The sequence below is a fragment of the Brassica rapa genome, chromosome A03, assembly GCF_000309985.2.
Source record: "Brassica rapa cultivar Chiifu-401-42 chromosome A03, CAAS_Brap_v3.01, whole genome shotgun sequence".
Classification (NCBI taxonomy): domain Eukaryota; kingdom Viridiplantae; phylum Streptophyta; class Magnoliopsida; order Brassicales; family Brassicaceae; genus Brassica; species Brassica rapa.
In genome coordinates, this window is record NC_024797.2 from 19,855,680 (window position 1) to 19,870,487 (window position 14,808).

General features: G+C 35.5%; 3 protein-coding genes, 1 long non-coding RNA gene and 4 other non-coding genes across 8 annotated transcripts; 6 read left to right on the forward strand and 2 right to left on the reverse strand.

Moving 5' to 3' along the window:
• Positions 1 to 69: 69 nt before the first annotated feature.
• On the forward strand, positions 70 to 1,940 carry LOC103859924 (UDP-glycosyltransferase 71B2). The gene has a single exon (XM_009137523.3). The coding sequence runs from the start codon at positions 313 to 315 to the stop codon at positions 1,744 to 1,746; it is 1,434 nt and encodes a 477-aa protein (XP_009135771.1). The 5' UTR covers positions 70 to 312; the 3' UTR covers positions 1,747 to 1,940.
• A 5,115-nt stretch (positions 1,941 to 7,055) lies between these two features.
• LOC103859926 (UDP-glycosyltransferase 71B7-like) lies at positions 7,056 to 9,450 on the reverse strand. Its single transcript, XM_009137524.3, has one exon. The coding sequence runs from the start codon at positions 9,389 to 9,391 to the stop codon at positions 7,991 to 7,993; it is 1,401 nt and encodes a 466-aa protein (XP_009135772.1). The 5' UTR covers positions 9,392 to 9,450; the 3' UTR covers positions 7,056 to 7,990.
• Positions 9,451 to 11,142: 1,692 nt separating this feature from the next.
• LOC103859928 lies at positions 11,143 to 12,610 on the forward strand. Its single transcript, XR_631320.3, has 2 exons — positions 11,143 to 11,199; positions 11,327 to 12,610. It is a non-coding gene; the product is annotated as an uncharacterized LOC103859928 (long non-coding RNA).
• LOC117133208 lies at positions 11,325 to 11,426 on the forward strand. Its single transcript, XR_004457043.1, has one exon. It is a non-coding gene; the product is annotated as a small nucleolar RNA Z157/R69/R10 (small nucleolar RNA).
• Positions 11,544 to 11,630, forward strand: LOC117133219. The gene has a single exon (XR_004457053.1). It is a non-coding gene; the product is annotated as a small nucleolar RNA R11/Z151 (small nucleolar RNA).
• Positions 11,721 to 11,831, forward strand: LOC117133221. The gene has a single exon (XR_004457055.1). It is a non-coding gene; the product is annotated as a small nucleolar RNA Z152/R70/R12 (small nucleolar RNA).
• LOC117133241 lies at positions 11,908 to 12,038 on the forward strand. The gene has a single exon (XR_004457065.1). It is a non-coding gene; the product is annotated as a small nucleolar RNA snoR80 (small nucleolar RNA).
• LOC103859927 (peroxisome biogenesis protein 22) lies at positions 12,452 to 14,742 on the reverse strand. Its single transcript, XM_009137525.3, has 8 exons — positions 14,480 to 14,742; positions 14,096 to 14,347; positions 13,963 to 14,010; positions 13,724 to 13,780; positions 13,539 to 13,640; positions 13,142 to 13,207; positions 12,958 to 13,059; positions 12,452 to 12,863 (listed from the first exon to the last, which is right to left on the reverse strand). The coding sequence occupies exons 1-8, from the start codon at positions 14,594 to 14,596 to the stop codon at positions 12,759 to 12,761; spliced, it is 849 nt and encodes a 282-aa protein (XP_009135773.1). The 5' UTR covers positions 14,597 to 14,742; the 3' UTR covers positions 12,452 to 12,758.
• Between the last annotated feature and the right edge of the window lie 66 nt (positions 14,743 to 14,808).

Below are 14,808 nucleotides of genomic sequence, written 5' to 3' on the forward strand. Positions count from 1 at the left end.
CTTGGATATAAAAGGTTAATGGGTGGGGAAGAGATAAGATTATTAAAAAGTCGTTAGAAACTTGTTTTGTAGCGGGAAAACCTCACGTTTTGTTATTATTGATGCGGTCACCATTTTTCAGTAATTTCCAGTAATCAATAATCTAACCAAAATGTTCGAAAAAATAGTCGGATATTTTCTGTTGACTCCAGAACTTTGTATATAAAAAAATCATAGGATTGTAAAATTGTGAAGAGAAGTAATTAAAAATAGAGTTTCTCTAAGAACATACTCTCCTTTTTGCAACCACTAAGGCAATACCGAAGAATCAAAATGAAACTGGAGCTAGTCCTCATACCATCACCTACTCACGGCCACCTCCCGCCATTAGTGGAGTTTTCTAAGCTCCTCGTCCACGGCCATGACCATCTCTCCGTCACCATCATCATCATCCCTCCCAGGCAAGAACTCCATACGTTAAGCCTTTCCTCCTACATCTCTTCTCTCTCCACTACGTCTAGAGACCGGCTACGCTTCATTGTCCTATCCCACGCCGATAGATCAACCAATGCTTACACCGAGCCGAACTCACTCTCCTACACCGAGAGTTATAAACAGGCGATGAAAGCCACGGTAGCTAAACTTACTGACCCGGCCCGACCGGGTTTGAGTAAGCTCGTTGGGTTCGTGGTGGACATGTTCTGCACGCAAATGATCGATGTTGCCAACGAGTTCGACGTCCCAAGTTACTTGTTCTATCCTTCCAGTGCAGCGTTTCTTGGCTTGCAGGTTCGTATGCAATATCTTTGCGACGTCGAGAAGTACGACGTGGGCGAGTTGAAAGACTCGGACATTGAGTTGGAAGTCCCGTTCCTGACTCGTCCTTTACCAGCGAAGTGCGTCCCATCCGTGATAGTAAACAACGAGTTACCCGTTGTTTTGAGCCACGCCAGAAGATTCCAAGAAACGAAGGGTATTTTGATAGATACTTTTGCTGAGTTGGAGCCTCAAGCTGTGAAGTTCATCTCCGGTGGAGATAGTCCTCTCCCCACGGTGTACGCAGTGGGACCGGTTGGTCTAGGTTCGGTCGACGATAAGCAAACGGAGATCCTAAGGTGGCTCGATGACCAGCCGGGCAGTTCCGTTGTGTTCCTCTGCTTCGGGAGCATGGGAGGTTTCGGTGAGGAACAAGCTAGGGAGATAGCAATCGCGCTTGAACGAAGTGGCTACCGTTTCATCTGGTGTCTTCGCCGTGCTGCACCAACGGGACCTCCTAGAGAGTTTACAAATCTTGAAGAGGTTCTTCCGGAGGGGTTCCTAGAACGGACAAGGGAGATAGGGAAGGTTATAAGTTGGGCCCCACAGAGGGCCGTGCTGGCGAGTCCGGCCATTGGAGGGTTTGTGTCGCACTGTGGTTGGAACTCGATACTGGAAAGTGTATGGTTTGGAGTTCCGGTTGCCACGTGGCCGCTTTATGCTGAGCAACAGCTGAACGCATTCGAGATGGTGGAGGAGATGGGGCTAGCGGTGGAGATTAGGAACCATTTCCAAGGAGAGTATATGGCGGCGGAGGAGACAAGAACGGAGTTGATAACAGCGGAGGAGATAGAGAGAAAAATCGGGTGCTTGATGGAGCAGGATAGCGACGTGAGAGAAAGAGTGAAGAAGATGAGTGAGAAGAGTCGCGTGGCGGTAATGGACGGTGGATCTTCCCACGATGCTCTTGTGAAGTTTATTCAAGACGTCACTGACAATATCTATGGCTAGAGTTGAATTTTCAAGATCTTATATTTGTCTACCGTTCTAGTTGTGTATCTAAGTTATGGCAACACATGCTATTTTTCTTATGCAGTAGTTATAAATTAAGGTGGTAGTGATTACAACATTTGGAGAAATGTCAAATTCTTTTTTGGCATGCTCAGACCAATAATTGTAAAGAGGGAAAGTGGAAGACGTTTTCATTCTATGGGGTTATCATAACTCGGTTATATCGTATGTGGACAGAAATGGTCTGCATACGTGTCTCTTATCCCATTGACCCTAATAAAATTCTTAATGAATATTTAAATAATAAATTTAAGTTAAATTTTTTTATTAAGAAACAATTAGTTTGAGTGTTCCAATGGTAAAACTAAATGAAGAGTTCTTAAAAAAAACTATAAAACATTGTTTTATTAAAGAGAAAATTTATTTATTAAATAAAACATAGTTAAAAATAACATTTTAAACATAGATTTTGAAATAAAAACATAAAAACAAAGATTAGTAAAATAAACGAAATTTTTATAATTTTTTTTTTTGAAATTTTTTTTTATTTTTTTTCAAATTTTCTTTTTATAATTTAAAAATACTTTTTGAAACTGTTTTTAAAATTTTTATTTTTTATTTTAGTATTTATTTTTTATAAAATTTTAAATCCTAATTCCAAAACCCCACCCCTTAACTCTAAACCCTAAGGTTTAGATTAATTAACCCAAAGGGTATAAGTGTATATTTACCTCTTTAATAAAACCTATTTTTGTGACTTTAAGCCTTGAGTGCTACTTTGGGAACAAAAACTTGGTTTGGTGCTATCCTAGTCTTTTTCTCTAATTTCAAAGAAGCATCCAAACTCAGTTTGTCTTAATCACGTCTAAATTTACGCCATATATGTTCAACCAAATCAGCTTTCAGTTGTTGATGCATTTATTCATTCTAAATCGTCATCGGAATAGATGTCTTCCTTTCATCTTTTTGATCACCATAATCATTAAACAAATTTTCGAATGTTTGATCAAAATGTTGATCAAAAGTTTCATCAACTGACCTCTCAAAAGTGTGTAAAATGAGGAGAGGAAGTGGGAAGAAAAGAACACAAGTTGAAATGTATTCAAGAAAGAGAAAAATGAAGAGTTTTATAGATGGAAGAGAATGAGCAACGCATGGATCACAACCAACCAACCCGAGTTGACATTTATCTAACACATTCATCACACTACACCAACGATTTCTATCTAACCATAACATATATTTATTACCTAACATAACTATAGTCTAACACTGACCAATACATTTATTACCGACGTTTCAATTTATTTCAAACAAGAATCAAAATCAGCATCATTCGTACATAATCAAAAACCACCAACGAATATAAACAATACTTTATTCAGTTGAACAGATCAAAGAGAAATAGTTTACCTGATATGAACAATCATAGGCTTTTTGTTTGACGAACCTGAATCATGCCTCTTGATCCATCCATTCAAAGACACAAAGACATAAACAAATAAAAACAAATCAGAGGATTTTTATATTAAGATTCACAAACAAGAAGGAGCACTATCTAAGACATGCATAATTGAAAGATTCAAACATAAAAACAAATTAACATAGCTTTACCTTTTGATTCACATGAGCAGAAACAGTCGCCGTTTTTCTTCTTCTCGGAGAGCCACCACGAGAGAGAAGTCGCTGTTTTCCTTAGTCAAGGAGAGCTACCGATAGAGAGGTTACCGTTTTTCTTCGTCGAAGAGAGCCACCGAGAGAGATGTGGCATTTTGTCGAGGAGAGCCACCGAAAAGGAGAGAAGTCGCTGTTTCGTCGAGGAGAGGAGAGCAAACAAAAGAGAGAAAGAAAAGAACGAAAGAGATGGACGAAATTCAACACCTCTCCTCTACCCAATAATATTTTGACATGTGCCTCTTAAGAACCGTGCCTTCGCTCTCTTAATTAAGAGACGTGTCTTCGGTTTACTTTTTTTTTTAAGTTTCTAATTAAGCTAACAAACCCACTTAAGAGTCTATGTTGATCATGCTCTAAGAGCATCCGTATTAGTGCAATTTTTACGAGGATTTCTAAAGATAAAATTGATTAAAAATAAAAAAATAGGAAAGAGAGTGAAGATTTTACTAAATACGTTTTTTATGAAGGAACTTTGATTCAATAGTAGAGGTACTCTAAACTAATGTGTCATTTCTACATTGAACAAGTTATATTTTTTACAGTTAATTTTAATTATATAAATAAATAATTTTTAAAAAATAGTATAATAATCATAAAAACAAATTTGAGAGCTTGTCCACTAATGATGCTCTAAGAATTAAATATGGAGATGCCAAAAAAAATATGTATTCAATTGACCAAATGTAAATGTAGTTTGTTATCCCATGGACTATATTAGGAGGAAGGGAAAAAACTAAAATAAGTAAAAAGTAGCTTGTTACTAAAATTTTATTTACGTACGTACTCTTTCCGTTTTGTTAATCCTGGATCAAATCCTAAAATGGACCACAAGGGGTCAAAAAAATCTAAAATGACCCACTCATAATTTCTATTTATTTTCAGTTAAAATTTAAATATTAAACAAAAGTAAATAACTGAAAAACCAGAAGACATTAACTTATTTACAACCCGTGCCACTATTATCCTACCCAAAATCCGACCCATTTTCTGACCCAGAATCCGACCCATTTGTAACCCTACATCCCCAAATCAAAACACAATCTCCTTCACCTCCCACAATCCAATTTTGTTGTTCTTGTTTTTAACCCAGAATATATTATTGTTTTCTTGTTCTTATCCCAAATCGATCGACCTATTATCATCCTTAATCGATTTACTCTTATCTGAATCGAATTTCATCTTCGTTGTAAAAAATTCGCGTCAAAGAAGAACACAGAGTATTAGTACAACTCAAACTAGTACAACTAGTACAACTCAAACCAGTACATCTAGTATAACTAGAGTGAGTATAACCACTATGACTAGTACAACTAGAACGCATATAACTAGTATAACTTTGCAATTAGTATAGTGATATTTGGTTTTTGTTTTCAGCTTATTAATAATGTTATAGAAGATGATGATGCAGAACCAATGAAAAATTGGTACAATCCTCCCACCTATATGTGTTAAAATATCTTAATAGTTTGTTTTCTATAATATTTAATTTTGATAATGAATTTGTTTTACTAGTTGTACTATTTAGGAAAAAAATCATCTTCATTCTTTTTGCTCTCGAAGCCGAAGAAGGTAGTTGCAAAGCCAGAAAAATTATATTAGGTTAAGATGTGTTTTGTAATAGCCTATAATACAGCTAGAAGGAGTATAACATGTATATTAGTAAAACTGAAACGCGTATAACCAGTACAACTCTCCAACTAATATGGTATATTTTGTTTTAAAAGAGTATAATGCAAAGATGATGTAGAAGATTTAAAAGAGTATAATGCAAAGATGATGTAGAAGCCCTCACGGGTTTGAAAATGATGGATAGGCTTCATGTTTGGTGTTTGTACTATGACAATAGTGTGGGAACCGAAATTTCCACCGGTGGCGTCTGCACTCGCCGTTGATTTTACCGGAGAAGACGCAATCGCCTTCTTCGTCGCTGTGATAGAGAGAGGCGGAGAGATTGTTTTATTTTTATTAGGGTTACGGGAATTAGGGGTACAATTTTCCCTTTAGATTGTTTTTTTTTATTCTTTCCCCATTTAAACAAACTGATTTCCATTTTTTTTAAATACAATTAATCATTTATAATGGGATTAGTTTAAGGTTAATTTTGGTATTATGAAGAAAATTATACTATAGGGACAACTTTAGATTGAATTTATACCATAGGGACAACCATTCTGTTTTTTTATTCTGTTTTGGCAATTTTCCCAATAAAATTTCTATAATTAAGAAGTTGAACCAGTAGTACCAATATTACATGTCTAGTATATGAATATATTTTTAATTATATGAGTTGTACTAGTAGTAAACGTTTAATATATAATGAAAAGTTATTAAAAAATAACTAGTAAATAATATTAAGTCAAATATATTGCAAGAAAATATATTAATGAAAATAATACAGAAAATTATTTTTACTTTTTAAAAAAGATATCAAATATATTCATAGCATAATTTTAATCTATAATTACATATTTAAATGGGATGATATATTTAAGTTACAACATGATGCATATTTAAAATAATACTAAATAAAATAACAAGTAGTTGTACCAGTTTTCTAGTTGTACCGACTGTATATAGTTGTACTAGTTTTTGAGTTGTACCAGTTTGTGCATAGTTGTATTTTGGCAGTGAAATCATAAAATATTAGTTGTACCACATAATAAATACATTTACCTCAGTTGTACCACTTATTATGTTTACATGTCTTTGCCCGGTTACAATGAAATCATCAATTTTGTAAAACGACATTTCATGTATGTTTTCCAAAACTTATGTGGACAAACAAGTTAACAAACATTAAAAGTATAAGGTAGATCATGTAAACTTATGGAATTGTGTAATAATTTTTATATTTTTTTCTAAAACTTCAATTTAAATTAAGAGAAACTTTATGAGTACATACCAACTGGGATATATGATTGTTTTTCTCATATGAAATACCAAATTGGTTTTGTTAATTTCTGAAACGTCGAAGTTGTACTAGTTATACCAGTAATACTAGTCTAATATATAATAAAAATTATATATATATATATACATATATATATATATATTGGTTATATGTCTAGTTATAAGGGTTGTACCAATATTTTCACATCATAGCTTTGTAAAATATGTTTGATGTTTGATTATCATAAAAATATGGCTAATATAGTTAATAACCTTAAAAGTATAAATATATAATATAAAATTAAGTGTGTAATACAATAATATAACAAAAAATTGAAAAATCTTAAACGAATTAGAAGACATTTTTGTCATCATATACCAATTAGAATATTTATTTGTTAATTTCATGTGTAAATTATAATATTTTTATACTAATTATATAATTTTTTAAAATGTTTAGTTGTACGAGTTATACTAGTTTTACCAACTCGAATGAGAGAATGAGATAAGAAAGATTGTGTGGATGTGAGTGGCTGAGATTAAAAAAAAAAAGAGAAGGAGGGAGAATGAGACGTGTTAAATTGTATGGCCAAGATTAAAACGTAGATGTTATGATCCAATGGCCCATATTACTCTTTCATTAATGGCAAAATCGTCATTTCTCTTTAATTGGTCCATGTTAGATTTTTTTTGGATGTTGTAGACTTTTTTTTGACCATTTGGTCCATAAGAGATTTTTGTCCGTTAATCCTTCTGTTTTGTTAAGATACAAATTTTAGAAAAAAATGTTTCTTTTTAATGTTTTTATGAAATTTTAATTTTTTAATAATTAAAAACTGTTAACTTCAAAAATATTAATAAGTTTGTTGAATTATTATTGATTTAAAATTATTAGGAATTGGTAAAGGCAAAAATCAATGCAACTGTGATAAAAAATTAATTTGTGTATAAATATTTAACATTTATATTTAAAAACGAAAGTAGTATATATAAAAATGTTATGCATGTTTTTATAAATTAAATTGAAACATAGATATAAATCATTTATTAATTATGAAAAAAACTAGCCATTGGTCCATGCTTGTAGACAACGGCAAAACTGAGGTTTTATTGTGGAAAATCATTTATTAATTATGAACAAACTAGCCATTGGTCCATTTTTTGTTACATAAACTAATATTTTGAAAATCGAGCCAAATATTAATTTTGTATAGTTACTGGTTTTAGATTGATCTGGGTCACCGATTTTATTGATTTTTGGACGATTTTACAGGTTTATCTCAAATCCAAATTTTAGATATTGCTTGTAACATCGGACTGGTTCGACGGGCGATCTAGTCCAATTTTCAAAACATTGACATAAACACCCAACATATTAAAAAAAAAAGTAACTGAGAATGGTGAGTACTAGTTTTGGCCACTTCGGCCACAGTCAAAGAGCTAAATACCATTGTTCTCATCTCAACCTTTTTATTTTAAAGAGATATACCTGTGGTGGATCTCTTTAACCAAAGAACTAAATACCATTGTTCTCATCATACATGACCAAACCAAAACCATTATCTCAAGACGGTACAGAAACTCACACATACACGTACGAGACATGCAATTTATAAAGGAACATAACTTGGGTCTACCATTCAAGAGCGTTGAAAGGGTCAGTCTCTAACTATCCTTGTCACGAGATATTCTCAAACACTTTCTGAATGAAGTTCTTCAAAGCAGTTTGAGATGACCCACCATCCATTAAGGCAGCATGGCATTTCTCACTCACCTCCTTCACTCTCTTCCTCACATAGCTATCCTGCTTCATCAAACACTTGATTGCTCTCTCTATCTCTTCCGCTGTAACTAACTCAACCGAACGATCGTTGCGCCAATACTTCCTTATCTCCACCGCTAGTCCAAGTTCTTCCACCACCTCAAAAGCGTTGAACTTCTGTTCAGCGTACAACGGCCACGCCATGGTCGGAACTCCGAACCATAGACTCTCCAGCGTAGAGTTCCACCCACAGTGAGTGACAAAACCTCCAACCGCCGGCTTAGCAAGCACCGCAACCTGTGGGGCCCAACCGATCACTTTACCTAGCTGTTTAGTCCGGTCAAAGAACCCTTCCGGGAGAACTTCCTCCAGATTTGTGTACTCTCCGGGAGGAGATGCCCGACGGAGAGACCAGAGGAAACGGTGGCCAGTTCTCTCGAGCGCCACGGCGATCTCTCTTGCTTGCTTCTCACTGAAGCCACCCATGCTCCCGAAGCAGAGGAACACGACCGATCTAGGCGGTTGCTGGTCGAGCCATTCCAAAATGTCCGATCCTTTATTGTCTTCCTTGGAGGTGAGGTCCAAAAGCGGCCCCACCGGATAAGCAGGAGGCGTATCACCACCGTTGAGAACTCGCAACGTATAAGGCTCAACCTCAGCCGTAGTATTTACCAAAATGCCCTTCATCTCTCTGTATCTTCTTGCTTGATTTACCAAGATCGGTAGCCAATCTTTCGACGCGAGGCCGTGAGGAAGGCATTTCACAGGGTAAGGACGAGACAAACTAGGGACGTGCAACACCTCTTCCGAGTCTTCGTAATCATTTTCACTCACACCGTACCTATTCTCATCGTACAATGTCTGAACGTGAAACCCTAGTCCGAGAAGTCCTGCGCTGGACGTGTAAAAAAGATAGCTCGGGACGCGAAACTCGCTCGCCACATCCATCATCAGAGTGCAGAACAAGTCGACGACGAACCCGGCTAGACGCGGCGGCTCCGGTAGCTTTGAGTAGTCGTCGACGAGTTTTGAAACGGCGAGTCTCACCTTCGGCTTCTGATTCTCGATGTGGATGTCGAGCCTCGTAGGCTCGGTGTTTTCGCCGGATATGATTTCATAGCGGAGACGGTTGGTGCATGTAGTGGAGAGGGATGCTACGTAGGCGGAAGAAACGACTTCTCCGCCGGGTAGAGAAGGAAGGAGCAGTACGGTGATAGAGAGGCGGTGGTCTCGCTTGACGAGTAGCTTACCCATCTCCACGGCTGACCTGAGATGGCCGATCCCCGGATATGGTATGAAGACGAGCTCAAATTTCATGTTTGTTATTCTTATTATTTCTTCTTTTTGTGCCTTGTCTGAATCTGGTTTTGCTTAGAAGCAATGTCTACAGAGTAAAAACGAAAAAGAAAAAATATCCCCTAGACAAATTGTTAATGCTTCTGCCAGAAAAAAGTGAGCGGTGAATAATTAATTAATACCGGAGATTGCTCACGAGAACAATGGACTAAAGTAATTAATGTTGCTTTGTCCAAAAAAAAAAAAAAAGTAATTAATGTTGCAAAAAAAATGAATTAAAAATGCTTCTCAGAATATATAAAGGACTGAGAAATATCAAAGCAAAAACATAAAGAGAACTTTTCTTTGGCTTTAAACTGCTTTTGTATTTGTATTTAGTTTTGCTTTTTCTTCAGTGCAACGGTTTTGAATCAACAATTTCGGAACGGAAAAAGAGAGTGATGAGGTTTCTAAACATTAGGAAGACTAAGTCTCGACTTATTACTAACAACTTAAACTTAAAGCAACAACTAAAATTAATTAAAGAAATTAAACCTTGACCTCAAATTTTAGTGTATCTTGGGATGCTAGTTCGGTTTGGTATCCTCCTCCCGTTCACTTGACTGATCGCATCAACCTTTCCTCAAGGTTTAGAACTCTTTACAAGGGAAAGTAATATACTGTAGTTCATGACAATATACAAAATAGTTTCATAATCTATTAGATGAGCTGTCTTGATCTGTCGACTCTGTTTTTTCCTATTCTCTCACACCACAAAGGCTCAAACTATAGGAAAATCCAATCTTAACAATAATAGGTTGACCAAAAGGCTTTAGTTGTCCGATTTGAACAAATAGACGGACAGAATGAAAATACATTGCGTTGTATCATGCTTGAGTAAAACATCGGATTCACTGCTATGTAAATCCTATGTTATTGCCATATATGAAAATGCTTGATGTAGATTTTGATGATCAGAGAGAAAATCCAGCAAAAATATGAAATTGTAGAAGTTAACAATATGTACTCCCTCCACATTATAAAGAATGTCATTTCATATTTTTTTCACGCATATTAAAAATTATTTTTAATGTATTTTTATTTAAAAATCTGAATTGAAAATATAAATATTCTTTCTAAAACAAAAAATAAAATTCTAAAACTATACGTTTTATGAAATAGATGAATATTTAGCTTCAGCAGATAAATAAGCTAGACATGTTTGCTTCTTTGACGACCAAACAACTGAATAACTTCTGATATATACAATATATTCATTTGTGGAGGTGTAGTTGTCATTATATTACTTGTCCAATCACTCAATCAGTATCTCTGAAGGCATGGATGACAGGTTTTTTGCTTGCTCATAGATAAACGACTTGTAGGAGGGGGTCATAGAGATAGTGGAGTATTCATTTCATGCCTGATCAATGTTCAGTTGTTAGACGATGCATAATTTTGACAATCTATTGATGAAGAAAGAAATATTGGGCCTTGTGAAAGATAAGTATTGTAAACTTTCCACAACAATATGTTATTAGTAATGAATTTATATATATTGGCGTGACGACATGTTTTGCGTATGTCTTGTGTAGTAAATCTGCAGTATAAATTGTATAATGGCACTGTGTTAGGAGGTGTAAAACCTGTTGCCGTTCGAGTGACTTAAAATGGAAAAAACTATGTGGACTCTGATTGGGCCTAATAATAGAGAGCTAGAGTCTAATTATTGGATCATCTTAAAAACAAAACCCTAAAACGAAAACAAAAGTGGTGTAGCCGCTAGGCGATTAGGAAAACCCTAATCTTCTGAAGACAAACTCAACAGCGTCTGTGTCCGTATATATATGGTTCGTATTCGTCACACAATAGAAAATATCAGAGCTGCTTCTTTACCTTTTCTTTTTCGTGGTTTTACAATATTTTTCTATGTAGATTCTATTGATTTGTTTTGGTTTTGTGGTGGTGTGTAAAAAGGAATATGGTGATGATACGAATATTTCGTGGACTAGAGTTTCAGATCTGGGCTCTTCACCCAGTAGTTGAAGATACAACCCTTGGCTGTCTGAGTATCCCTTTTTACTCACACCACAACAAGATATTTAACTTTTTCTAATCTTATTCTTTTTTGAAACATATTTTTTTTGAAACACTAATTTTTCAAATCTTCTTATTATTATTATTATTTTTAATATAGCTGATGAGGATAAAACAATTATCTTAGCGGATTTCAGTGAGGTTTTATAATCAATGATCTGAATTGTTACACACACTGAGGCTTCTTAAAAATATTACTTCTTGTTGAATTGAAAAAGTAAATGAATTTGTTTGTTTTTCAAATAATTTTTTTTTTATAATTTTGGGGATTTATGATGCAATGATGATAAAATAGCACGAAGGTGCGTGAAGGGCAGTGGACAAAACATAATATGTTTTGCCGTGAGCTCTCTTAATTAAACGACTTCTCCTTCCACTGAGCATAATAATATATATATTCTCTTAAACTGCAATTTATGTTGATAATTTGATATTTAAAACCGTAATGAAAGGCGTCTTTTACCAATTCTGAGGGATAGAAACAGTTCCTTTAGGTATAATGGCACTGACGCAATATTGATTAGGTTGTGGTATATCCTGATCATCTGACTTTTTTCTATGTTAGTTGATCCTGGAAATGCCTCACACATTGATTCATAAACTTTCAGTTCTGTGTTTTAGTCACACGTTTGTTTTAAAGGGGATGGAATTTTTATAGTTGCAGATATTCAAACCCGTCTTAGTAAAAAAAAAAAAAATTCAAACCCATCGTACCTAATAACGAGCAGCTGTAAACAATCTTAAAACGACAACTACGTAAATAAAAAGGCACCTTTTTGGTGATGATACGATTGAGACGATTTTATAATGAAACCAATTCTTATAAAACGACCATGACACAAAGATACATACCAAAGGAAGATACTAATTCCTCAACCATATTGGTGCAAAATTGCTTTATCCAAAAGTCAAAAGAAGCTAGCGTGAGAGCCAAGTAAAAAAAAAAGCCTGAAGTAAAAATTGCCAAGGTTGTTGGCTCTACAAATGAAGGAGGATGTCTACCAATTCACATTACAAGATCCCGTTTTGATATAACAAGAAAACACGATAATGTTTTTGATACAGAAATTACAAACTCCTATACTTCCACCGAAGAACACTCGCAGTATTTTCTAACTCCATTAAATATCAAACTTTTCTTAATTTCCAGACAACACAACAAAAAAAAAGGAAATTTTAAAGTTTTATGATGGAAACGAGACCATTTACGCCTCTGCTCTTTGCTTCTGTCAGAACAATAAGAAGATCAAATCGAAAATTACAGTTTGTAGTTTTTGTTGCGTATCTTTCACCTCTCTTCTTTTTGTTGGCATTAAGCACATCCAAAGAAGTGCTCTATTGACTGCGAGGTGAACACATTAGGAGCCGTTCGCTCTGGTTTCGCAGCAGAGACGTGAAGCTGATATTTGATGAACCTCTGCAAACAAAACAGTACGTAGGGAAAAAACCAAATTTAACTAAACTGTGGATAAGAGAAAATATAATTTTTAAAGCAAAGCAAGGGCTTTTACAGCTAGCTGTGTGGTGATCTCTGGATTTGTATCAATATGCCAGTCAGGTTCTAGTTGTCTAACAAACGAAGTTCTTCCAATCTCTGTACTACAAAACAAGACCTGCAAAGTTTCATGTCACAATACTGTAAGTCTTCACATTATGAAAAACATAGATTGTATGAGAAAGCTTGATTGAGAGTACCTTATCTTTGACCAAACCACCAGAGGTGAAAACACCTGCCGTCTCTAAAGCCTCTAGAACTCTGGCCTGCATACATATCAGTGCTCAAAATGGTTAGTTTCAGAACCACTGAAAAAAATATTACAAGAAGGCACACACGTCTCAAGCATTTAGTTGCACCAATGAACTCAGCCTCTAACATCTAATAATGTAAATTCATGTTCTTACCAAATCATTCTTATCACACATTATCCATTATTCAACTCTAAACTAGAACAATATCCATGTTATGACCCATTGCCCCAGTTTTTAAGCTAATCTTGTTTAATGATGATAACCACACCTAATTTGATGTGCCATGCTAAAGTCAAAGGCCAAGAAAAAAACATTTGAGAATATAAAGGAAGTTGTTGGTTACTTCGCTTTCGTCGTCAAGAACTCTTTCCATGAGATATAAATCAGAAGACTTTGTAATCTCTAGGAGAACTTCCAGAACAGATGACTTCACTGTTGCTTGTTTCTACATAAATTTTTTCTTGAGTCAGGTTACAGACACATAATGCAAATAACTTACATGAATACCAAAAAAGGAAATGTTATTACTTGGAGTTCTTCTGGACTTGATTCCTCAAGAATGACCCCAAGAAGACGGCATGTCACCTACAGTATGCATTATTAGACAAGGGTCAATCAAGCTCAATACACTAATGCTTCCATACCGCTCTGAGAAAATACATCAGAAGATCTTGTCTATGAAAATCAAGTATACTAATAATGGAACACCAAGGACCTTATGTGCAGTTTCAAATGATTAAAGCATGACCAAAAGACAATTTAATTACCTTCCTTCCTTCACTAAGCTTCTGCCTAACCATCTGCCCCAGTGTAGGCTGCCAAAAAAAAAAGTAAGTTCATCCATAACACTGAAGGTACAAAGTTTGAAACTTTTGGGTAGAGAAATAGAAAGAATGTTACTTTCACAGGCTGAAAAAACTGATCAACAACATCTTGCACTCCGTTATCCTCACGAGGCAAAGAAACATCATTGGGAGTGATCGAAGCTAGATTTGACTGAGCATCAGCAACAGCAGCAGAAGAGGTTTCAGCTGACTGCATCCTGCGTTTTGGCTGCCTTCTTCTAGGCTCCCCTGGTGGTGCTCTTATAGCCCTCCATGTGAATATCACAGCGATTGCAAGCCCAGCAATAGCACCAATAGATCTTGAATCCTAGTTACAAGGCAGCAACAACGAATCCAAGAAGCTAAACCCAATTAGAATCCAATCCTAGAGATTCCAGATCCGATTATAGAAACCCATGTAAAGGGCAGATAGATAAAGAGAGAGAGAGAGAGATCGAACCAGATTGGGAATAGATGTAGAGAAGAGGCTAGACATCTTGAAAGTAACGTACGCGCTTAATCGTTTGATCAATCGGGCGATCTCTTCGGTAGGCGACGAAGAAGACGATTCCGCCATAATCGTTCGAAAGCCAAAACTTAAAAAGCGTCGTCGTCGTGTAGCACGGAAATTCGGACAATCAGATTCTTAGCTTCTTCAAAAGCTGTCTGAAAATTCCAGAAAAGAAGGGCACTGACTGTACTTGCGGGAAAGTACGTCCGATGATACTGACACGTGTTTATTTTCATGCGTGGCTATAGATTAGCGTGTGTGACCACGATTTATACTCT